The sequence below is a fragment of the Pongo abelii genome, chromosome 6, assembly GCF_028885655.2.
Source record: "Pongo abelii isolate AG06213 chromosome 6, NHGRI_mPonAbe1-v2.0_pri, whole genome shotgun sequence".
Classification (NCBI taxonomy): domain Eukaryota; kingdom Metazoa; phylum Chordata; class Mammalia; order Primates; family Hominidae; genus Pongo; species Pongo abelii.
In genome coordinates, this window is record NC_071991.2 from 53,331,709 (window position 1) to 53,356,551 (window position 24,843).

The 24,843-nt window shown below is 42.1% G+C and overlaps 1 protein-coding gene across 2 annotated transcripts in view; it reads right to left on the reverse strand.

The window, feature by feature from the left end:
- Positions 1–524: 524 nt before the first annotated feature.
- The window catches only part of ITPRID1 (ITPR interacting domain containing 1), a 125,670-nt gene continuing 101,351 nt past the window's right edge, over positions 525–24,843 (reverse strand). For both annotated transcript variants that reach the window (XM_024250072.3, XM_054559340.2), the window contains exons 10-14: positions 15,305–15,387; positions 13,577–14,881; positions 6,258–6,385; positions 5,484–5,595; positions 525–5,016 (exon numbers count right to left, since the gene is read on the reverse strand). In XM_024250072.3, the coding sequence (XP_024105840.2) occupies positions 4,705–5,016; positions 5,484–5,595; positions 6,258–6,385; positions 13,577–14,881; positions 15,305–15,387 (1,940 nt within the window). In that variant the 3' untranslated portion in view covers positions 525–4,704. The remainder of the gene's footprint in view (positions 5,017–5,483; positions 5,596–6,257; positions 6,386–13,576; positions 14,882–15,304; positions 15,388–24,843) is intronic.

Below are 24,843 nucleotides of genomic sequence, written 5' to 3' on the forward strand. Positions count from 1 at the left end.
CTGTAGGTAGACACTCAATAAATTGTTACTACTCTTGTTACTATCATCACCATCCTAACCATCATAGTACTACCATTTGCTAAGCACTAACCATGTTCCAGTCTTGCTGTAAAGGGCTCTGTATGCATTAACTCCGTTAAATTACAGATGATGACACTGAGGCTTAGGGAGGTTACATAGTTTGTCCAAGACAAATAATAAGTAGTGGAGTTGGATTTAAGCCCCAAATCCTGAATTTAACCCCAGAGCTCAGTTGCTTCTTATAAATAATAAACTGCAGGACTCAGTATGTATTTTTGTAGGACAGTCTCACCATATCTTAGCTCTTCCTTACTGTATTAGTCAGAGTTTTCCAGGGAAACGGAACCAGTAGGTTTTTTGAGTGTGTGTGCATGTATGTGCCTGCACATAGATATATATACACACACATATTTATATGTGTGTATATATATAATATATATATAGTGTGTGTGTATACACACACATTTATTACACAAACCAGGAAAGCCAGTGGTATAAGTCTGAGCCTAAAGGCCTGAGAATCGGGGGTGGTATTTGAAGGCAGCATCAGCAAACACTGTTCATCATGCACTGAAGACAGCAAAGGTCCTGGGTGGGATACAGCAGCCTCTCTACATTTTGGTTTCCCTTCTATGCTCTTTTTTGGAGAATTAGGAGAGTAAACCATTAAATGTTTGGAGACCTTTGGGGATTCCATTAGCTACTTTTCATCAGAAAATAATAAATGGTCTTTTCTCTCCTCCATCACACATGAAGTCATCTTTCTGACTGTCAAAACCCTCCACAAATAAGTCCCTTTTTACAATCTAAACTCAGTTCCTTCTACAGCCTATAACCATGCTTCTACCGTAGTCAGTTCATTCTCTTCATTGTCTCCTGAGACTGATAATTTATCCTCATCTCATTCATTCATCAAGCAGTAGGTAATATTCTTTGTGCATAAAGTACTTTGCTAACAGTTCTTTTCAACAGAAGGAAGACAGTAATTACAGTTAGCATTTATTGAGTTCTTGGTATGTGCACTTGTAATAATAGCCAACATGCATTAAGCACTTACTACTTGATGGACATTGGATTAAACACTGCACGGGATTCACGGTATTTATTCTGTCCAACAGCTCTATGTTGTTTTTCTTCTCCCTATTTTACAGAGGAATAAACTAGGGTAAAGAGAGCAAGTGCCCGAGGTCACACATGATAAAGAGAGGAGTCTGTACTTTCCTCCAGATAGTCTCTCTTAAACACAGCATAGTAGGTACTACACAGTCTTCAAGTAGCTTTAAGTTTACTGGAGAAGATATGACCTACACAGATAATGGTAACACAAGACAGGAGGTTTTCAGTGTTTTAACAAAAAAGCAAAGTGATATAGGAGTTTCAAAAAATAAGGATCACTTCCGCCACAGATCATCAAGGAAAGCCTGTGCAGGAGATGGGGTCTGCCCTAGGACTTACTGGTGAGATGCTTCATTTGTTTCAGCAAAGGAGAGGGAGCAGGAACACACAAGGTGGTTTAGGGGAATAGAATTGGAGATTCATCTGAGGGCAGAGCAGGAAATGAGACTGGTAAAGCAGATGGCTGCCAGGTGAGGGACATCCTAGAGCCAGGTGTTCCTCTTCATTCCGTAGGCGTTACAGGGAAGGAACAAGGAAGAAACTGCAGGAGAGCTCAGCGTCTACATGGAGAAGGAGAGGTCAAAAGCCTAACCTGGGTAAAGAGTAAAAAGCTTAGGAGTTTAGCAAGGGAAACGATTTGGAGGCACAAATGCAATGCATCAGGAGTCAATTTGGCTGGGAGCTGAGCCATGATATAGGAGCCAGGATGGGGATGTGGCAAGAAGGGATGATGCAGTGGGAGGCGAGGAGAGGCACATAGTAACTCCAGGGCCTGGACTTTTATTTCTGGTGGAAGGCTGCTCTGGGAAGTATGATCCTGTGATTTCTCTCTCATTCTCTGGGATATTCTAAAAATACTTTCTGGGTATTCACTGTAGATCCAGGAAATATGACCCACATGGTGGCTGAGGGAGCCCAACCTGGCAGAGGCCAGTGCAGTTTGGAGAGGAGGTGGCTGGAGGCAGTTAGGAAGCACCTATGTTGCACTGTCACCAGGTAATTGGTTCTGAGGAAACTTCTGGGAGGTATTTTGTGGCAGTAGACTCAGAATTGGTGTGGTCATTGAATGACTGAGGGGGCAGGGTAGAGGGGCAGGAGACCATGCACACTGTGGCACTGAGCCTGCAGCAAGGAGAAAGGCTGTGCCACTGATGGAGAGGATCAGGAAGATGAACTGAGTTGGCGCAATGACCAGGTCAGCTTTAGCCAAGAGTGAGACATACAGCCAAGTCTTCCAGGTCAAAATGTCTTATGGACAGTAAAAAATGCTGGGCTGGGATACTGGAGAGAGCTGGGAATCAGGGTCATAGCTGCTTGGAGAGTGTGTGTGTATACTGAGGACTGAGGAATGGAGAAAGAAAAGAGAATTCATGACAGAATGGGGATGTCCACACTCTGAGAATGTAAGTCCATGGGAAAAATAGTGTGGCGGTCCCAAGGGTAGGAAGGCCCCACTGAGTCAAAGGCTTTCCAAAAAGCAGGGAAGGGGAAGAGTGCAAGTAGGATGTGAGATGGTTTTGAGTAGTGGGTGGTTTCAATAGAATTAGTTTCTGAGGTTACTTGCTAAGAAGCGACCTCTCCTTTGACCATCTTTTCATACAAATTATAAACTTCCCTCATGGCATTACTTTTCCAAGCAGTTTTTCCTATTCCATTCTGCATCTATTCCCCATTCCTTAGAGACCCAGTGCCTCTGGCCTTTGTGTGCCATTCCCTGCATTTCCACTGGGGTGGGAGCCTCACAAGCCTCCAAGGCTGGATAGAAGCAACTTGACGACATTTGCTTCTCACCTTGGGGATGACAGCAACAGCCTCCTAGCTGGGCAGTCTGCCTCACTGTAGACCCCCAGGGGCGTTTTCTCCATAAAGCAGCCAGCATGACTTCAAAATGTAAATCAGATTATATGACAACCCTGCTTAAAACCCACAGTGGCTTTCCATTACCCTTGGAAAAAGGATTCAGATGCAAAGACTTGGTCATGGCCTATAGTCTGGCCGATCCCCTCTCAGCCTTCTCCTCTCTCCATCTCCATGTGCCACCACACTCAGCAGCACTGGCTATCTCTACTTCTGGGGGCCTGTTAACTTTCCATTCCTTCTGCTTTGAATGTTCTTTTGCAAAATTGCACTTGGCTTCCACTTCCTCACCTTTCAAGTCTTACCCAAATAGCCTCCCCTTTAGCAAGGCCTTCAATAAGCACCCTGATGAATGTAGTACAGTTTCACTCCACATCTCCCTTTGCAACATTATCACACTGTCTTCTGAGGCTCTTTTCAGGATTGTAATTATTTGCTTGTTGGTTTTTTTTTTTTTTTTTTTTGTCTTACCCTTCATCCAACTCTTTCTGAGTAGAAAGTCCATCTGTCTTATTTACGGCTGTCTCCAGCACTAGAATAGTAGCCTGCACACAGTAGGTGTTTCATCAGTACTCCCACTGGCTGCCTGACTGGACAGTCTGGTAACTCTGAGGCCTGGATCCTCCTTCCCTCTTCTGTTGTTACTTCCTCAACCAGGGCTGTCTGAACATTAATCTAAATCGGACTCCCTTCTGTATTCTCTTTCATAAAACCTGTTATTTCCTTCAGAGTTTTTAATAATAAATGTATGTACATGTTTATTTATATTCTGTGAAAGGAAAATAAACCTCAGGACCCCAAAATTATGAAGTAAAAGGGAAAAGTCAAGTTAGGAGCTGCATCAGGCAATCTGCCTCCCATTTTATTTCTAAATGAGATAGCTACAAAGATTTTTTTAAAAGCTACATACCTCCCTCACAATTTGCCCACTGGGAAATTCCCTGTGGACCCTAAAATCTTTAGTCTAAAACAGTTCGGTTGAATTTTATCCTGACAAAGTATATTGATAGCTTCTCTTAATAGGTACAGGACAAAGAACAGAACTCAAAGCCATCCCTCTGCTCCCCTGAGACAAATGCATATCTGATTGCTTCCTCTGCCCTATGTTTATTTTACCTTCCATAAAAGTACAGATCCACTGAGCTAGATGAATGCATAAGTGACTGTTCCTCTACCCCCTCTCGCATAGAGAAAAGCTGATCAGACTCAAAAGAATGCAACTGTTTGCCTCTTATGTACCCACACCTTTTAAAAATGTCTTCCTCTTTCCCCATTAGCTACTCTTTCCCCACTAAATGTTGAAGGCCTCAAAATCATCTTTGGAGAAAGGCACCGACCTGTCTTCTGGGTGTGTATCCTTAACCTTGGCAAAATAAACTTCTATATTGACTGAGGTCTGTCTCAGATACTTTTTGTTTGCAATTCTATCTCCCCCACTACACTGTAAGTTCTAGCAGGGCAGAGACCGTATACTATTTAGTCACTGTTGCATACTCTGTGCCAGGCACATACTAGGTGCTCAGTTATTCTATATTGAATGAGTATTAGAGAATTCTAAACTCCTCTTGGGTTTAACCATAGGGTAGAATATGAGAGATATAGCTGACAATGGGTTGGCAGACCCTTCTCCTTGGGGAAAATTGAAATTTCCTTGCTACATCTGTTCTGGGCCTTTACATTTTATATGAAGTTTAACAAACCTGCTCTGATCTAGAGGAAGACATCTGTATCCTTTTCTCCAACAGGACAATTTGACAAAGGGGTTGGACCTAACTTTGCCCAAGTTGATGACGAAGGAGACATCCTGGTGCTGTTCTCCAAGGTGGGTGGAGTGAAGACAGCCAACTGGGTCCCACCTGAACAGGGAGCTTGCTGGCCATCATTGGGAGGAAAGACAGTCCTTGGGGCCATGCCTGGGTGGATTTTAGAACATGAAGTCTGGCCATTGCTTTCTTCTATCCAGTTATATTGACGCAGATTTGAATAGTGTTCAGGTGGCTCTACTGTGAGAACCTCCAGCTGCTAAAAGGAAAACAAGAGGAAAAAGAGTAAACAGCACATCACATTGGCACCAAACAGCTTACTCAAACTTGTGAGCTAGGCATTATGAGGTGGTCAGTTCTCTAGAATGGGCTCTTTGAGCCAGCAGCAGATTCGGATAGTGACTTAGCTTATATTGGCTCCAAAGATGAGCTTCACTGTGCCTGTGATTCTTATTCTTATCTGGAAAATGGGCTAATACGACTTCTCTATGATGTACAGGGCAGGGGGAAGATTGGTATGACAGGTGAACTGAATTCTGAAGCAGAATCACCATCAGCTGGCTGTGTACCCTTGCGCAAACCAAAGTACTTCTCTGTATACTTAAAATGAAGGTGTTGGCATGTAAACCTAGATTCTGAAATGATTGCACAATCGGGTTTCTCATTTAATGCGCCTCTCCTGTGGTAGGCTGGATATAGTCAAACTCCACACCCCATCACCCATACCAGTAAAATCCCTTCTCTGATTTGCTGAGCCCGGTCTCCTAACTGAAATTCCAATTCTGCCACCTGCTGCCTCAGGGCCTCACGTAACGTTTGCAGTTGCTCAGCCTCCTCCCTGAAAGTAAATAATAGAAAACAACCAAATTTAACAATCCTTCCCAGGTGCAATCTTCCATTGTCACCTCATAATATAGGTTCTTCCTTTGCAATTTCTTAAAAGAGAATGTCATCTTTATTGGTGTCAGTTGCAGACATTACTAAGGTTGTCTTCTTAAAAAAAAAAACTTTATTGCAGTATAATATAGTTCCCCTATTTTAAGAGCACAATTTAATAATTTTTAATAAATTTCCCAAATTGTGTAATCACCACCACTATTGTTTTAAAACACTTCTATTTCCCCAAGAAGAACCCGTATGCCCCTCCCTTTACAGTTAAATCTGATTTCCATCCCCAGCCCCAATGCAGATTTTCGAAACTCTCTTAACTCTCACATTTGCATTTGCACGAGCCCCATCCTATTGATTAAAGACATCCTGCTGGCAATGCCCCTGACTGCCTGCCTTTTGACCTTCTCCAAGAATAAGTATTGCTATCTAGCAAATGTCTCTCACAGACTCCCACTGAGAAAGCAAGAACAAGACCAAGAAAGCAAAGGAAAAGCTGGCCGGTTTCTCATTAGCTCTGCTCCAGGGTGCTCATCTGTCCTGCCCTGATTATCTTCCTTGCTCCAGGTGTGTGGGCTGGTACTTACTTTTATGGCTCCCTTAGGTAATTACCTTTCCTCCTCTGACATGTCCCTGGAAAAGAGGGCCTGCTGTCCCATAAGGTGCTGTTCAATTTCTTCTAAATACTCCCGGAAACTCTGGCATATCGTCTTCATGGCTTCCATCTCATGGACTGTGCACTGAGAACAATGAGAAAGAACTGAGAAGAAAGTCCTCTCTGATCCTCTGCAAGAGCTCACCATGGTGGAGCCTGTCTTCCCATTTGGGCTCACTTTTTTCGCAAACAGGCCCTACTGCTAATATAAGGGGGAGGGAATAGGAAGAGCCCAATATTTGGGTTCACAAAACAACTAGTGACAGTGCTCATCTGCGACAGAAGGGCAGCTGTTGTTGGGTGACCTCTGGGTGACAATCATTATGTCCCAGAGGCTGGAAGGCAGTCTGGAGGCCTAGGTGACGTAGGGATGCAAGGATGTAGGTAGAAGAGAGGAGGGGAAGGGCCAGAGTAAGGGTTTGTGAGAAGTTGAGTCTGTTTAATCTTGTTTAACTTTGTTGCTGGGTACTGCCTCACTCTGAGTATCAATAACATTGAACACATCTGTTCAGCTGGTATGTGTTTGATTAAAGAAAATCTGCTTAGAATAATGTTTATTAGTCTTAGTCCTGCTTAGTCACAGTCCTGGAGGTTGGAATCTGCAGGATCAGCTTCATCCACCTAACACGCCCACCCTGAGGAAGGCAGGCAAATGTTAGGCATCCTGTCATCTCCAGGAGTTGGAATCTAGAATTGAACTTCGTCTACGCTTTTAATCCTTCCCATTGCTCCTGATGTAGTCATCCTTTAAATCTTACTTTCTCTCTCAGGCTGTGCCTTTGCCTTGGTTTTCTAATTTAAATACATTCCTGCAGCTCCTGAGAACTTCGGAACTCTCCACTAACAGACTTGACCACCCTCCAGTCTGCCTCCCAGCAGCACGAGGCTGTGTCCCTGGGATGACCTTAACCTCCCCATCCCCCATTAAAAAGCCTGACTGAGAAATCTGAAGGCTGCCAGGAAAATTCACTGTTTGCTTTCGCCAACACCTGACATAGGCCCTTTCTGAGAGTTTTTATTAAATGTTGATTATAATTAATTGTAAATATGTATTTCTTACAACTCGCAAGTGTCTCTCTCAAGGACCTGAGAGCCATTCCTTTGAAATGTAATCATCTGGAAGGTTTGGGCCTCTGTCCCCAGTCTCTGGGAGGGCAGAATCCTAACTTCAGTTACTGCTGGCTCACAAACACAGCTGGTCTAGTGGCATTGACATGGACCAATTCTCTGTGATTTTTCACTTTCCTGACTCTACTGAGCCCCTACTCTCCACCCTCCCTTATTCTCTCTTTAGAATGCACAAATCACCTCTGCACAAATTGGAGTGGAGCTCAGCTCTTTCCCCTGCTGTCAGTAGTTGCTGAACACAATCTGTTTTCATGGCTTTAACTAAAGCTATTTACCTTTGGCACCTCTAAGCCCAGTCCATTTGCCGGCACTCTGATGACTTGATGAGTTCTTACCAGCTATCCCCTTTGTTTTGCATCCTGGGTGGGATCATGCTTTGAAATCCATGACCCAGAACTCCAGGGCCACTAACCATTTGACTTTGAGTAATATTAATGATTGTTGGGCCCTAAAGCCATCTCTATCAGACCCACAGGCTTGGACCCCTTCCCAAAATCAGCGTAGCAGAGGCTGCTAGTTGACTACTCACAATCTTTCTCTCCTTTATTTTTGTTAACGAGAATACTTTAGAGACAGCCATGTGTCTAGCTAAAAAATTACATTTCCCAGCATTCCTTGTAGAGACAATGGCCAGTGAGATGGGAACACAGAGCATGCTGTGGGGCTTCTGTGATGTTCTTTAAAGGAAACTGATTTTGCAGGCTGGCTCTTTTTAACCTTCTCTTCTCCCTCCTTCCATGGAAACCAACCTTACAGCTAGGTGGACTCCTCTAGCCCTGTTTCTAGGAAGTCTGAGATTTCTTACCCTTCCTCTCTAAACCACATGGCCAACATCCTGGCAGCCTGACAGCTATTTTTACCAGAATTGTCATAATGGAAATACTTTCCTAAGAGTAATGTTTTTATATTGAAAACTCTCCATATTTTGGTTTTGGAGTTTGGTTTTGATTCTATCCTCTCATTTTTATACTGAATAACGTATTTTGCATAGTAAAGCTCTCCAATTACTCTTGCATCAATGTGAGTGAATTTGAACCAGTTAGGGAATCTCTGAAGTGATACTGATGTTGGCAGGAATGCTAGATCATGGCTCTTAAGACCAGAAAAGATCTTGTAGACCACGAAGGGTATCTGTTATAGATACGTGTTCTGACATAGAATGGCTAGTTAACTTGTCTGTTGTCAAAAAATGGCAGTAAGATTTCAAACCTGTCTCTTGGTTCATTTCTTTTCTTCTAAGATCTGAGTCACAGCAGGGACCACAATATAGCTGAACACAAGGATAAGTTGCTTGTCCCTTAGCAGCGAGCTGTTTGAGTGGTTCCAGTATCTTCCTATCAGGTAACCAAGACTTCCCAAATGGTTCAAATTCACTTCAAAGTTCTGGGGACAGTGACGCCAGGATCATGGAAGTGTAGTGCTCAAATAGGCTGAACATCATAAACATTGAATTTTATGCTTATCTAGTTATTTTGGGGTAGCCTTTTGTGATTGAAAGGTATAAGATTGCGGTGCTTGGGTTTGGGAATAACTGATGGAGTGTTTGCTCTAAGAATGGAGGGATGTGGAAGACTCTGAAACGCTGCCATCTTCTGGTCATTTGGAAACATAGAAAAAAACATTTTAGCCCTAGAATTTAAGTATAGAAATGATTTCATAATAAAGAAAACTGTAGGTAAGAAAAAAATAAATAAAAACCCTCAAAAATAGAATGTTTTGAACTTTTCTTCTTTTTCTTACAATATAAAGGCTTGATTATAACCCAAATACCAAATGCAAGTTCTGCTCTACTGACCCAAACCCATTGAAACAAACTTTAACTTCAATGGTTTAAGAGCATCATCACCAAAAGACAATGAATTTTCACTTGGAATATGCTCATATTACTTTTTCTTATTTGTATACTTTTACTTTTCTCTAAAACTAAATCATAAACAATATGGAGGCACTTCTAATATTCAGAAATCTTATTTCTGATAGATCTCATTTTCTTTTCTGGAATTTTTTTTGAATTAACACTTTTTAAAATTAACAAATTATCCTGAAGAATTTACCTATATATAACAATTTAGTTATACCAACAAACCATTTTTTTTGAATTATTGCAAAGGACTCACTTATATGTGAAAATTTAATTATATCAACAAATCATTACCCTAGACAACCCAAAAAGGCCACAAAAATGGCATTTATCAATTAGTCAAATGTTTCTCTGCAGTGTTATATATTGCTATATTAGAGGGGGTAAGATAATGATGTTTTTGAGTCTTCAAGTCCTTTACCTAAAATTGCTCTTAGTTTCAACATCTGCTCAGAACTCCCATTTTCTTCTCCTTCTCCTTCTTCCTCTTCCTCTTCTTCTTCCTCCTCCTCCTCCTCGTCGTCTTCTTCTTCTCCTTCTCCTTCTCGTTCTTCTTCTTCTTTCTGAGAAGGGGCTCTCTCTGTTGCCCAGGCTTGAGTGCAATGGCATGATCTCGCCTCACTGCAGCCTCTGCCTCCCAGGTCCAAGTGATTCTCTTGCCTCAGCCTTCTGAGTAGCTGGGATTATAGGCACACACCACCACACCCAGCTAATTTTTTTTTTTTTTTGTATTTTTAATGGAGACGGGGTTTTGCCATGTTAGCCAGGCTGTTCTCAAAGTCCTAACCTCAGGTGATCCACCCATCTTGGCCTCCCAAAGTGTTGGGATTACAGGCGTGAGCCACCATGCCCGGCCTCCCATTGTCTTCTAAGAAATGTCCACCTCTGCTTATAATCTTCACTTAGTCCAAGAGCTATGTCCTGTTAATATTTTCATAAATATTTTTTCTAGCCCTGTCTGCACTTGGCATCTAATTTAAAGCCAATTTTCTTCAGAACATTTTTCAGGCCTTACAAACCCAGGCTCACTCACAGTAGATGTTGCTGCACGCACAGTAGATGTTCTCTGTGCTTTAAATGTCTTTAAGCGGCCTCTCTCATGGAGGAATGCAGTCTCTTATTTCCGCTTGCTTTCCAGCACATGTGCCTGTGTGCATACGTATGCCTGCATAGGAGTATAAATATGCACACGTATATGCGTGTATGTTTGAATTGTTTCCTTTGGGTGTATTTTTTTCTATTTCTTTGGATGTAAATAAAGGGAAATTCATTGTCATCTGGTAAAACCTTATATAGCATCCACTTCAGCAGGTATATGATGCCAAATCAACTGGATATAAAAGTACCTTTTTTTGTATAATTGCAAATTCTAAGAGGAAAGAAGGTGAAGGCAATAGGAGACAAGGCATTAGAAACTTTCGGATGGTGGCCCTCACACCCATTCAAACTCCTACTTGTTTAAAATCTATCCACATCTGAGGACAGTTATTGAGCGTAATGGGCCACAAAGCCTCCCTGTTTTCTGTAGAAGTGCTGATATGCCCAAGTGTCAAATTGGGAGGAACATCTATTTCCAGCTGCCACATCTCTCCACACAGCTGGGGCTACTCATGCCCAAAGCCCTCTTTTGACACTGGGCAGGAGGAATAAGAAGAGCTTGGGTCCACACTTGGTCACCCTGGAGCTGGCCCAGGTTTAATCTTCTGCTCCTATTCTGAATAATGTCCTTACCATGATGAATCTGGCTCTGGGTTCCTGTGCCTCTTTCCCCAGGGCCACCTCTTACTCTTTCCAGCCTACCTTCCTCTGAGAAGCTGCAATCCTTCTACCTGCGAATCTGCTCCCAGGTGCTAGAGGCCCACTAGCGCTTTCAATCCCCAGAACCATGCTCCTGCAAATTCATCAGGACACCCCCTAGTACCTCCCAGACTCTCAAACCTTTTACACTAATGGTCTCACTGGGCTGTGCTACTGACCAGTCATGCTCTCTGGATGCTGTGGTTTGCCTGATGGATTAAACAGGTCTAGAAAAACCATTTCTTCTGGAGTTTTGAACACAATTTTGTTGTTTTTAACAAAATATAAAACTAAATATGACTTAAAACCTTTGTAATGCTTGTCTTAAATGTAAATTAGAAAAATAATCTTTTTTCAGGATGTGCATTCCTATGTTAGACCAACAACCAGCCTTTCTTTGTGAAAACTGGAGTACCTAATTCTAGGATTTAATATTTTCCCCCATACAGCCTCTCAAAATGTTACCTTCTCCAGCTATCTTTCATCCCTAACATTTTTCCCTTACAAACTATGTGATCGAGTAAATGTTTATTCTCTTAGAGCTGAGTTTTACAGACTTGAAACTATTGACATTTTGGGCCAAAGAATTCATTGTTGTGGTGGCTGTTCTGTGTATTTTAGGATGTTTTGCAGCATTCCTGGCCTCTACCCACTTGTTGCCAGTAGCAACCACCCGCCTCCCGTTGTGACAACTAAAAATGTCTCCAAACATCGCGAAATGTCATCTGGGAGTTCAGGGGTGGGAAATTATCCCCAGTTGAAAACCATTTACTTAGGGCATTTAAAATCCCCTCAATAAATGATGTAAATAATGATGATAATAATGATGATGGTGGTGGGTGGTGGTGGTGATGGTTATGGTGATGACGACCCTACTGTTATCCAGGATTTGAACCAAGGTCTTTTGATACTCAAGAACAACCCAGCATACATTAGGTTTTGTTCTTTTCTTCCACTGAACTTTTGGAGAATATATCTAGAACTGATCACTATGCCTAAATGAAGCTTTCTCTTACCTGTTCAACTCTCATTAATATTAGGTTCATATAAAAATATTCCAAATGCCTGGGAGTCTTGCAATTAAAAAATGATCTGATAAATTATTTAAACTTTCCTGTAATCACTCTCTTTACATCACATTTATGTAACGTGATTTCTATACATTGAAAGGCCAAGTAGCAATTTGCTTTATCTTTCAGATAATCACTTTCTAATGTTAATTCTACACTTAACATAGATTTAGATATTTTAAAGTCGGACACTTCTTTGCTTAGACTGTAATGTCAAGCAATTTACTGTTACCCAAATTGAATTTGAATTTGGACTTCCCACTTAGTCATTAGGAGGCATTGAGATAATTATTTAAACTCTCTCAGTTCTAGTTTCCTTGTCTATAAAGGAGGAAGGACCTGGCATATATTAGGAGCCCAACAAATATTTATGGAATGGATTAAAATGAAGGTTAAATGACATAACAGAAAATGGTCAGCATAGGCACTCACTAAATATTTGTGGAATTAAGAGAATGGGAAGGTAACTCAGCAGGCACTAAGCAGTAGGTGCTCAGTAAATCGTGGTTCCACTTCATCCCGCTCTGAATAGCTGCAACCTGCCTTCTCTGTGCCAGCCCCCTCACCTTTTCAACTCTCTATACAAGTGGTTTTATGTGCAATAGTCTTAATTTTTTAATCAATGGCTGGCCTTGAAAGCCTAGATCATTTCTTACCTTGAAAACTTGCTAAAAAGGAGGTACTGGAAGGGCTCATTAAACAATTACTGATTAATCAAGGGCTTGAGAAGGCTGGAGCCATTTAGTCCTCAGTAACTATAGGGTCCACCTTTAAATAGGCTCAGCAAAAGTAGACCAAAAGCCCCTCTATTTGATGTGGGAAGTTCTAAGTTCAAGACCTGAACAATGTAAAACAGTCACAAAAATTGATTATAAGAGTAACACATACAAGAGTAACACACCCACACAATTAACATTACCTAGAGCTTTCCATGTGCCACATGCTGGGCTGAGTGCTTTACAGGGTTCTTATTTAATCCTAAAACTATCCTGTGTCAGTGCATGAATAGTCTCCCTATTTTACAAAAAGATTAAATGGCTTGTGCAAGATTATATAGCTAAACAAATTTAAGACACAGAACTTCTCAGCTAGAACGGGAGATGAGTTACAGATGTATTAATGCTTATAACCTTAGACATATGAATGCATGGTTCTACCCCTTAGTTTTCCTTTCTGTAGAATTACAATTAATAATAAAATTTGCTTTGCTTATTTCTAAAGGTGATTGATTGGAAGTATCAAGAAGAAATGTGTGATACTATATCATAAACAATAAAGCACTCTACAAATGTTATTCATGATTTAAAATAGAAAGGTTTGCCCTGAGATCTTGCATCCAGCAAGGAAGTCTGAACATTATCCCTGAGGTGTTTATCGTGGGTGCATCTGCCTCTCCATCTTTGCCAGGGTGAACACTTACGGAACATAGCTCCCTCACTGTAGTGTCCTGAAGGGCTTTCAAAGTCGTCATGAACTGGGCTTCCTGGTGACCAGTAAGTGAGCACAGGCAGTGCCTACAGACTGAGGGTTCAGGGCCAGGGCTTTGCCTCTCCCTGTGGCAGTGAGGGTGGTGATAACAGCAGATGCAGTAGTGGGCAGGTATAGCATGGCAGGTGCCCACTGGGCAGATACTAGGGAAGCCTGAGTCTAGAGAGACAGATTTGGTGAGGGGCTGGGGCCCATGTGTCAAGGCCTTGTTGCTTGAAGCTGAACAGAAATGCCAGGGCCTGGGTTCGCATACGGAAGTCTGAATGGAAGCATCATTTAACTGTCTTGCTTCTGTCCCCAGTCTTGTTTCTGTTGTGGTAACAGGATCACACATAGTGCATTCTAAAGATGTTCCTCTGGGACCAGTCCCCAAGGACACAGCACTCTGAGCAGCCGACACCAGGCTGGAGGACATCTGGGTCATTACAGACCTGGAGCTGCCAGTATTTAGAGGAAGGTTTTCCATCTCAGCTTCTGTCCTAGATAGTATCTGACCCAAAGTACCAGACCTTGACTTCACCTGGGCAGGATCTCCAGGCAGTTTATGGAGGTGGGGAATGGGTTTTTCAGATGTTTGAGCAAGGTCGGTTGCATAAGGTGTGATTTCCCTGTGCTTGGGGACAAACTGTGATGAGCTTTCTGGTACCAGTAAGCTGTCGTTGGTGTGAGGACAGAATCCACTGCTTTCCTCTTCTCGTGGGGCCTCAGAGTCGACATGAAGGAACTTGTCTTGAGTAAGATCATTTCCAGGTGATGTTTGAGACTCATTGCGGTGGCTTTGCATTTTGCCAGCTCCCTCAGGCCTCAGAAAACTGTCCTGCATTTCTGTGACATGGGTTACCATAAACCCCAGAGGATGATCATATTTGGAAGTGGCTGTGGGTTCGGTGACCTCATGTTCAGCATGGGGCACTGGCAGAAGCTGCCGCAGATGGCTGTCTTTCCTTGGGTGTTCTCCCCTCGTGGTGGTTTTGGCACAGGCCATGTCTGGGATATACAGCTCTGGTGGCCCCTCCATGGCCTCAAGCAGAAACTCTTCCTCCATCACAGATACTGAGGCCCTTTGTTCCAAGGCATTAGCTTCTTGGCTTGAAAAAGACATGCTCGCCCTACTCTTGGAATCTGGCCCATCTGACTCTAGCTGACAGTCCTGGGATGATACTAAGCTGTGGCTCTGATCTCTTGGCTTTCTACCTCCATTCTCAGCAGGACTCTGGCTGTTTGGCAAGGAAGGCATCTGTAGGGGAAACCAGGACAAAGGGAAACAGGTCAGGAAGTGGAGGAGGCAATAGGTTTAAGGTGAGATTTTCTTCTTGTCATTGCCTTAGGAGTCAGGAGATAAGGGTTGCAACATCAGGTTTTGCATCTGTTTACCACTTTGCCAAGGTCCTCCTCTCTAGGAGGCTCAGCTTCCTTGCTTAGAAAAATCAAAAGGAAAGGAAGGCCACACTTTCTGGCACCTTGTCTAATATGACTCCAACATCCCCTGCCCCTTGGGTGCAGGTGGCTTGTGGCTTCTCAACCTTTCCAACTGTGGCTTGATTTAAAACACCCCTTTTTCTGAGTTAGCTGTGAGTGAGGTTCGGGTGGCAGCCTGGTTGATAGGGCTGAAGTGGGATGTTAGGGATGAGCAACAGGGCCCTATTCCAAACCCTCCTACCTGGAGGGGCAGCGGTTCCAGCGGCTCCTCCAGGAACCCGCTGCTGTCAGACTGGCAGCTATTTGCTCTGTCCACCCTGGCACCTGCAGAATGAAAGAGGTCTTGAGGTTATTAAAGGGAAAACATGTGGCCAGCAGGACTGGGATCAACTCCTCTAGGTGCCCGACACACCATGGATCCTGCAGAAATGCCCACTGTGTGGAAGAAAAAACAAATGAGGGAATTCCAAGGACATTTTTTTTCTCAATTGTCAGAGAGTTCAGATACAATTGCATCACTGGTTTCCTGACACAAAGAATAAAACATGAAACGAAGGAAGAGAAACTAATGTCTCTCAAAACCAAATAACAATATGGTTGTGAGATAAATCTTTACTAAGCGAAAGAAAATCCAGAAGGAAACACATATGCCTTAAATGCCACACTAATAAAATAATAAAAGACCACATTTTATATATTTGTGTGTGTATATATATACATATTCTTGTTCTTTTTACTAAAGTTTGGATAAGGACCCTTTGCTAGCTTCAGCTGGACTGTTTCTATGACTACAAGTTTGTGCTCGTGTTTTAGATCACTGCTCTTGTCACCAGAAGAGGCTGGGACAGGCAGAGAAAGGGCAAAGTCATGTGTGGGCAGGTTATGACTTTGTAAACAGGAGCATCCATGAAATGTTAAATCTATCTGTAGATTCTTACATAAATATTGTTATATATTGTGGGGGAAATAGTTGGCTACCAGCGTGTCACCATGCTAAAGATTAAATTATGGAATTTTTTTTCTCTTCTTTAATGAGAAATGCTTTCAGTTATACCACAGTATAGGCTCTAATAGGAAGTCTCTCAGGAGGAGGGGGGTTGCAAGGTGGCCTCCTTAGAATTCAAGGAGCAGAGGGAGGAGCCTTGTCTGTCCTGGGAGATTAGGTATGTGTCTGGGAAGTGAAATAAGAGGAAACAGTTGATTGTCCATAGATACAATGCTTGAATATTTGGTACCTAAGTGATAAATAGGGGATTTGCCTTTGCTTGAACAACTGCTGACGAAGAGTTCAAGGGAGGCAAATGATCCCAGCCTCTGCTTAGATCTCTGCTGGACCTCACCTTGAAGGACAGTTCCACTCACAAGAGCAGCATCATTCTTCTCCCTGTAGACAACAATCCCTGAGAGCCTTAATGGTCCATGTGTCTGAGCAAAGACAGCAAGTGGAGACAGTCCCAGAGGTGGCCAACTCAGCCCAAACCCCAGCTACCTCAGCCTGAGGCCAAAGTCAAGAGAAAGTAACAGCTCAATTTTGTATAATTAAACATCATTAACTTCATATTATTTAATTCAGCCTCAAACGTAACTAAAAACTAAAAATCAGAGGGCATACATTTTAAAATAGCTCAATCCTAGAGAGATTGCGAAACTTTGAGCAAAATTTTGAGAATGCATATTTTTGACCTAGCCATTGCCTCTTGTTACATAGTTAAGGGTAAAAAAATAGAAAATATTTGCAAGTCATAGATCTAAATGAGACTTCTGCTTCTGGAAAGCTGTAGTAATAGAGACTAGATTTTTCCTCCTACCCGAACCAACTGAAAAACTAGACAAGATATGTGAAAAAAAAAATGGTTTTCGAGACAATGGACCTCAGACAGTTACAGACAGCAGTCCTTGAGAAACAGGAACAAGTGATGTGAACCCTATAGTTACCCAGCTTAGCGCCTTGAGAGAGTTTACAGGTCTTGGCATAAGAAGGGGGAACCCAGGCTGAGCCTTGCAGACACTTGAAGCTGAGGAAACAGAGCTAGGAGTCCAAAAAGAATAAGCCAGCTAGAGTTCAAAGGGCACATAGAGGAGAGGAAGGAGCTGCACACAGAGAGAACTCTAGAGGGTCTCTCTTGGGTATTCAGCTGAGTACTGATGAGCTCACGCATGTGAGAAACCACCAAAAGCTGGGAAGAGAACCATCAGAAAGGATCAGGGGAAACACTGCCCAGTACTCATCCAGAGCCTGGAATAGGGAATGCGCCCACCAGCCAGATGCAAAACTTCCTATTTCACAAGACATTGAGGGGTAGAATACTCAGAAGCGTCTTGCTTCAGGAGTAAGAAATAATTAGCCTTAGAATGACCACTGCTCTGGTCCCACCTAATGAGCCTTAAAAGCAAGACCTGAAAGAATTAAACTGTTTCCAAGTAACTTAATTATGTCCAAGACATAAGCAAAAGCATATTTATGGGAATATAGTATTATCTACCATCTATATGGTAAAATCCAAATGTCTGGCATATATTAAAAAATAATAGGTGTGCAAAGAAGCAGGAACATATGATCCATTATGAGGAGAAAAATCAGTCAATTGAAACCACCCTATGACTAATGCAGATCTTAGAATTATCAATTGAGAAAAAGCATTAAAACATTTATTAAAACTATATCCTGGGTGCGGTGGCTCACGCCTGTAATCCCAGCACTTTGGGAGGCCGAGGCGGGCTGATCACGAGGTCAGGAGTTCAAGACCAGCCTGGCTAACACAGTGATACCCCGTCTCTACTAAAAATACAAAAAATTAGCTGGGCATGGTGGCGGGCACCTGTAGTCCCAGCTACTTGGGAGGCTGAGGCAGGAGAATGGCATGAACCCGGGAGGTAGAGCTTTCAGTGAGCTGAGATCGCGCCACTGCACTCCAGCCTGGGAGACAGGGCGAGACTCTGTCTCAAAAAAAACAAAACAAAAACAAACAAACAAAAAAAACCAAACTATATCCTGTATGTTCAAGAAGCTAGAGGAAAGATGAACTATGTTAAGTGGAGATATGCAAGATATTAAAAAAAACCCAAATTGAATGTTTAGAGATGAAAACAACAATGTCTCCAGTAAAATTTATACTGGATATATATAGCAGAGTAGAGATTGCAGAAGAAAAGATTAGTGACATGAAGACATGGTCATAAGAAGCTATCCCAAATGAAACATAGAGATTTAAAAAAAGAAAATACTTTTAGAATGAAAATGCAGCAGCAAGCGATGAGACAAGTGCAAGTAGCCTCAGGTATAGGTAACTGAAAAATCCCAAAGAGGAGGGGAAGCTTTTGAAGAAATGTTTCAAAGAAAAGTTTGTTTCACAAAGTCCAACAAACTCCAAGCACCAGAAACATGAAGAAAACTACACCAAGGTACATGAAAATCAAATTACTGGGCGCGGTGGCTCACTCTCATAATCTCAGCACTTTGGGAGGCCAAGGCAGGCAGATCACCTGAGGTCAGCAGTTCAAGACCAGCCTGGCCAAAATGGTGAAATCCCGTCTCTACTAAAAAATACAAAAATTAGCGGGCGTGGTGGCGGGTGCCTGTAATCCCAGCTATTTGGGAGGCTAAGGCAAAAGAATTGCTTGAACCTGGGAGGTGGAGGTTGCAGTAAGCTGAGATTGCGTCACTCCACTCCAGTCTGGGTGACAGAGCAAGTCTCCATCTCAAAGAAACAAACAAACAAAAAACAAAAGAAAGAAAAATTACCCAACGCCAATGACTTTTTATAAAAACCCTTAAAATCAACCAGAGAAAAGGAGCATTACATATCGAGTTAACAAAGATAAAGATGGCAGATTTCTCATTGGAAATAATCCAAGTAAGAAGACAGTTGAGTAACATCTTTAGGGTATTGAAAGAAAAAATCATATGCGTAAGCATTGAATACTTTATTTATTATCTACATCTTTAAAAAAGATAATTGACTATTTAAACAAAAAATTTAACAATGTCGTGTGGGATTTATAACAAAAACCTAGAAGAGTCTACAAACATAAACACCTGTTATTATAAAACCAAATAGTGTTAGAAAAGGTGCTGCCTGAGAGATTTTCCTTTAACTCTGATGTGCGACTTTTATAGAGCCTTTAACCTGAGTAATAGAACAGCTGTTTAGTGTTGTCAGAGGAAATAGCATATACTCACTATATATTTATTATAAGAAATTTACTAGTGTAATATTTAAGACTTCACTGCTTTTGTTATAATTAGTTCAATCCATATTAAAACTTTTCAGTTTCCTTTGGGGTTAGCAAAAATACCACCTGTTTTCCTCCTTATATCAACTGTGGGTACAAAATTCATGATGATTTTTGCAGTAACCTTTCAAAAGCTCAATGCAGAACTTTAAATGTTTTTTTAGTACTATGCAAATGGCCCTGCACACTTTGATGGGAGCACCTCTGCTTAATAACCTGTTGAGTGGGCAGCCCATCCTGAAGACTTTTCCACACGAACTTCCTGATTCCCTATTTAATAAATGGTGTTGGGAAAACTGGCTAGCCATATGTAGAAAGCTGAAACTGGATCCCTTCCTTACATCTTATACAAAAATTAATTCAAGATGGATTAAAGATTTACATGTTAGACCTAAAACCATAAAAACCCTAGAAGAAAACCTAGGCAATACCATTCAGGACATAGGCATGGGCAAGGACTTCATGTCTAAAACACCAAAAGCAATGGCAATGAAAGCCAAAATTGACAAATGGGATCTAATTAAACTAAAGAGCTTCTGCACAGCAAAGGAAACTACCATCAGAGTGAACAGGCAACCTACAGAATGGGAGAAAATTTTTGCAATCTACTTATCTGACAAAGGGCTAATATCCAGAATCTACAATGAACTCAAACAAATTTACAAGAAAAAACCAAACAACCCCATCAAAAAGTGGGCAAAGGATAGGAACAGACACTTTTCAAAAGAAGACATTTATGCAGCCAAAAGACACATGAAAAAATGCTCATCATCACTGGCCATCAGAGAAATGCAAATCAAAACCACAGTGAGATACCATCTCACACCAGTTAGAATGGTGATCATTAAAAAGTCAGGAAACAACAGGTTCTGGAGAGGATATGGAGAAATACGAACACTTTTACACTGTTGGTGGGACTGCAAACTAGTTCAACCATTGTGGAAGTCAGTGTGGCGATTCCTCAGGAATCTAGAACTAGAAATACCATTTGACCCAGCCATCCCATTGCTGGGTATATACCCAAAGGATTATAAATCATGCTGCTATAAAGACACATGCACACGTATGTTTGTTGCGGCACTATTCACAATGGCAAAGACTTGGAACCAACCCAAATGTCCAACAATGATAGACTGGATTAAGAAAATGTGGCACATATATACCATGGAATACTATGCAGCCATAAAAAATGATGAGTTCATGTCCTTTGTAGGGACATGGATGAAGCTGGAAACCATCATTCTCAGCAAACTATCACAAGGACAAAAAACCAAACACCGCATGTTCTCACTCATAGGTGGGAATTGAACAATGAGAACACATGGACACAGGAAGGGGAACATCACACTCTGGGGACTGTTGTGGGGTGGGGTATGGGGGAAGGATAGCATTAGGAGATATACCTAATGCTAAATGATGAGTTAATGAGTGCAGCACACCAACATGGCACATGTATACATATGTAACAAACCTGTGTGTTGTGCACATGTACCCTAAAACTTATAATAATAATAAAAATTAAAAAAAAAGCTCCCTTTATGTGCTTCTGGGCACACAGCCTGTTAGTACTCCAGAGGCCTCTGCAGTAGACAAAGTATGGGATAGGAGAGTGTGAGACAGGACTAACTTCCACTTCTCACTCCCACTCCCAGACTATATAGGCATTAGGGGAACCAAAGATATTCAGCAGAAGAGGTTGAGCCTTGGTAAAAGATGGACAAGACAGACTTTGGAACCTATTGCTTTTTCTATATGTTTTGATGCAAGATTTGCACAACAAACTGTGAAGGACTCTCCATACATCATTATTATTATTTCAACTTTTCAAACAATCTCCAAGCAGTTACTATTCTTGAATATAAGCTTCATATGCAATGATTGCTATTAACCCTCTTACAATGAATGGATGAAATTATACGTTAGAACACTAGGACAGAGTGATATGTTAGAGCCCATTTGTCCATGTGCTGGCTGGTTTATACCAGTCTGGTTGATATGGCATAGCTGTGTCCCCACCCAAATTTCATCTTGAATTGTAGTTCCCATAATCCCCACATGTCATGGGAGGGACCTGGTGGGAGGTAATTGAATTATGGGGGTGATTTCCCATCCCCATGCTGTTCTTGTGACAGTGAGTGAGTTCTCATGGGATCTGATGGTTTTATAAGCGTCTGGCATTCCCCCTGCTAGCTCTCATTCTCTCTCTTGCTGCCCTATGAAAAAGTGCCTTCTGCCATGATTGTAAGTTTCCTGAGGCCTCCCCAGCCATGCAGAACTGTGAGTCAATTAATCCTCTTTTCTTTTTTTTAAAAAAAATTATTTTAAGTTCCAGGGTACGTGTGCAGGATGTGCAGGCTTGTTACATAGGTAAACTTGTGCCATGGTTTGCTGCACCTATCGGCCAATCACCTAGGTATTAAGCCTGGCATGCATTAGCTATTTTTCCTGTTGCTCTCCCCTGACCCCCGCCCTCCCCTTACAAGCCCCAATGTGTGGTGTTCCCCTCCCTGTGTCCATGCGTTCTCATTTAAACCTCTTTTCTTTATAAATTACCCAGTCTCAGGTATTTCTTCATAGCAGCATGAGAACGGCCTAATACACTGGTCCAAATGAAAATAAACAACTACAAACAAAGAGTCCCTAAAAGGTAGGAAGAGTAATTTCCTCCAAAAGAGGTATATTTGTGATATAACTGTTGCCTTTCATTAACTGTACTTGTGTAAAGCACAAAAAACAAACCAATGTCTGAAACTCAAGCAGTAAAAAAATCAGACATTGAGAACCTCACTTGAATGATGAGACCAAATGGTGGAATTGGGCATAGTTCTCTCAGGTGTAGAGGCTTATTTATCTTGTGTTTGTTTCAGAAGTGAAATGCATGCATCTCAATCATTTTGAGAGATTCACCAAGCAAAATGTGGGCCAGGTTACTGATGGTTTAGTTTCTTCAAGAGGCTAAAAATCCTTTCTCCTTATAGAATACCTTCTCAACGACTAGACTATGCACATCTAGATGTAGGATTTCCAAATCCTAAATATTCCCTTAGGGTCACAGAAATTGAATGAGACAAAGGATGAGAAATCACCTAGCTCAGAATGGCCATGATGGATTATTAAACAAACAGACAAATACAAATGTACATCGTTTATCACTCCCACACCCTCACACCTAATATGTAATACAATATATCACACCTAATATGTAACACATTGCCTTTGGGGAAGGCAATATGACATCCGGCAAGAGTAATGGAAGTGGTACCAGCACGCCTGGCCAACCCCACCCCGTTCCTTCAGCTAGCTAAGCCGAGACTGGGGTAACTTGAGACGTCTCATTACCCGTGGCATTTTCCCTAGGCACCCAATATGCCGAAGGAGCCACAGTTCTTCCTTACTCTGCTCCAGTGGGGCCTTGACTTCCCACCTGGCACCTACCAGTCCTTTTCCTCCAGCTAGATCTTATCACCTAAACACTCTATTGCTGGCTGAATCCTGTTCCAAACCAGTTGTGTAAATGGAATCCTTCACCACCACCAAGCCCTGCACAATGTTTTTCATGCCTCCTTAGACTGCTGGTTCCCCCATCCTGCCTATCCCATAGCTCAAGGGGGTCAACTTCTGTACACTGGATGCTATTGAAATCTAGTTAGGCTCCATGCTGAACCATCTAGAAAATTTGAAGCCTGCTCTACTGGGGTCCGATTCTGACTCTGCTACTTAGAGGCTGTGTGATCTGGAGCTTGCCTCTTACTCTCTCTGAGTCTGTCCCCTCATAGGGAAAGTAATGAATATGGTAATACTATGTTACTTGTGGGGTTGCAATAAGGATAATATCCAATAATATATTTCTAATAATATATAGGCTACATGATGTTATATGTAAATTTTTGCTGCAGGACATCATCATTAATATTATTTGTTATAACTCAATCTTCATATCATTATTAATAATCATGGTTAATACTAATATTAATTAGAAATTACCATTTTCAGCACACAAGTGTCTTCATGGAGATAAATTTTACCCTCCCAATTAGGGACTCCCTGCTTGGGACAGGACTACTCTACTGACTTGTAAGTTGGGAAACATTTCTGCCTAGGAGGAGACAGACGCCTCAGGCACTTTGTTGGAATAATCACCAGATGGCAGCATTACACCAACCACAGAGTGGAAGACCCGTCCCTGCCAAAGGACCTTTGGAATGGCTAAAATTAGTAAGAAAAGTCAACCTGCTTTTCTGGGCTGGGCTGGTAATAAAAGCTTCTGAATTCTAGGTGGAAAGTTCATGTTTAAAATAGTCTGAGTTCATAGAAGCTACGAAATTGAAAGTTACATGGGAAGAGGGAGAAAAAGCAAAGAGGTGACGGGGTGTGAAGTGTGATAAAGTTGTGTAGAGCAAGAGAAATGTTTCAATCTCAGACTGTTTGAAGTTAACTGTCTTCATCAATCAATTCTACTTTAACTATTTTATGGTCAAGTTCCTACCTCTTCTGTCCTCCAATGGTACAAAATTCTGTGACAGCTCTGTGGTGAAGCTGAGTCACCAAGCAAGTTAGCCTAGAGTTGGAATGGACATTAGATATTAGGCAAACGCCAATGCCTTTAGGAGCTGGGCAGGTGGCATAAATATGTGAAACAGCTAGCCTTCAGGACAATGGGCGGTAGTGTGAATTGTTCGGACCAGAGAGCAGTCGTTCCTTCGAAGGCGTTTTACAAAATTAATTTTCAATGTTTTGTAGAACAAACAAAACCTCTCTGTGTTCCCCAGGTTGAAAGACAGGTTGGTGCCACCTCCCTTCCAGAACATTCCTTATAGATGGTCGTTTAGCTAGTGCTTACTCACTTTTGGTGACAAGCAATGACTCCTATCTGGTCAGAGAGCATCATACCTTTTAGGAAATTCGCCTTTGTATTGGCCACCTCTACGTTAGCATTTTACATTTGTTGGTCATAGCTCTGCTCCTTGGAGTAGTGCAGAATGTGTCGAACTCCTTTCCCAAAGACAGCTCGCTTGGACTCTCCAGGCCTTTCTCCTCAGCGTAAATCTCCCTAGACCTGGCCGGGCGCGGTGGCTCACACCTGTAATCCCAGCACTTTGCGAGGCTGAGGCACGCAGATCACGAGGTCAGGAGATAGAGACCATCCTGGCCAACATGGTGAAACCCTGTCTCTACTAAAAATACAAAAATTAGCTGGGCATGGTGGCGCCCGCCTGTAATCCCAGTTACTTGGGAGGCTGAGGCAGGAGAATCGCTTGAACCAGGGAGTCGGAGGTTGCAGTGAACCAAGATTGCGCCACAGCACTCCAGCCTGGCGACAGAGCGAGACTCCGTGTTAAATAAAAATAAAAATAAATAAATAAATAAATAAATAAATAAATAAATAAATAAATAAATCTCCCCAGACCCTTTAAATCAGCCCTCACAGGGCAGGCTTTTCAGGCTGTTTGTGTCTCGTACTTTTGAATAGGCTCTTACTTAATGCTTGCTGTAAAACCTGTTACCCAGCTGGGCTTCAGTAGTAGGGATCACAGTCTGACCAACATG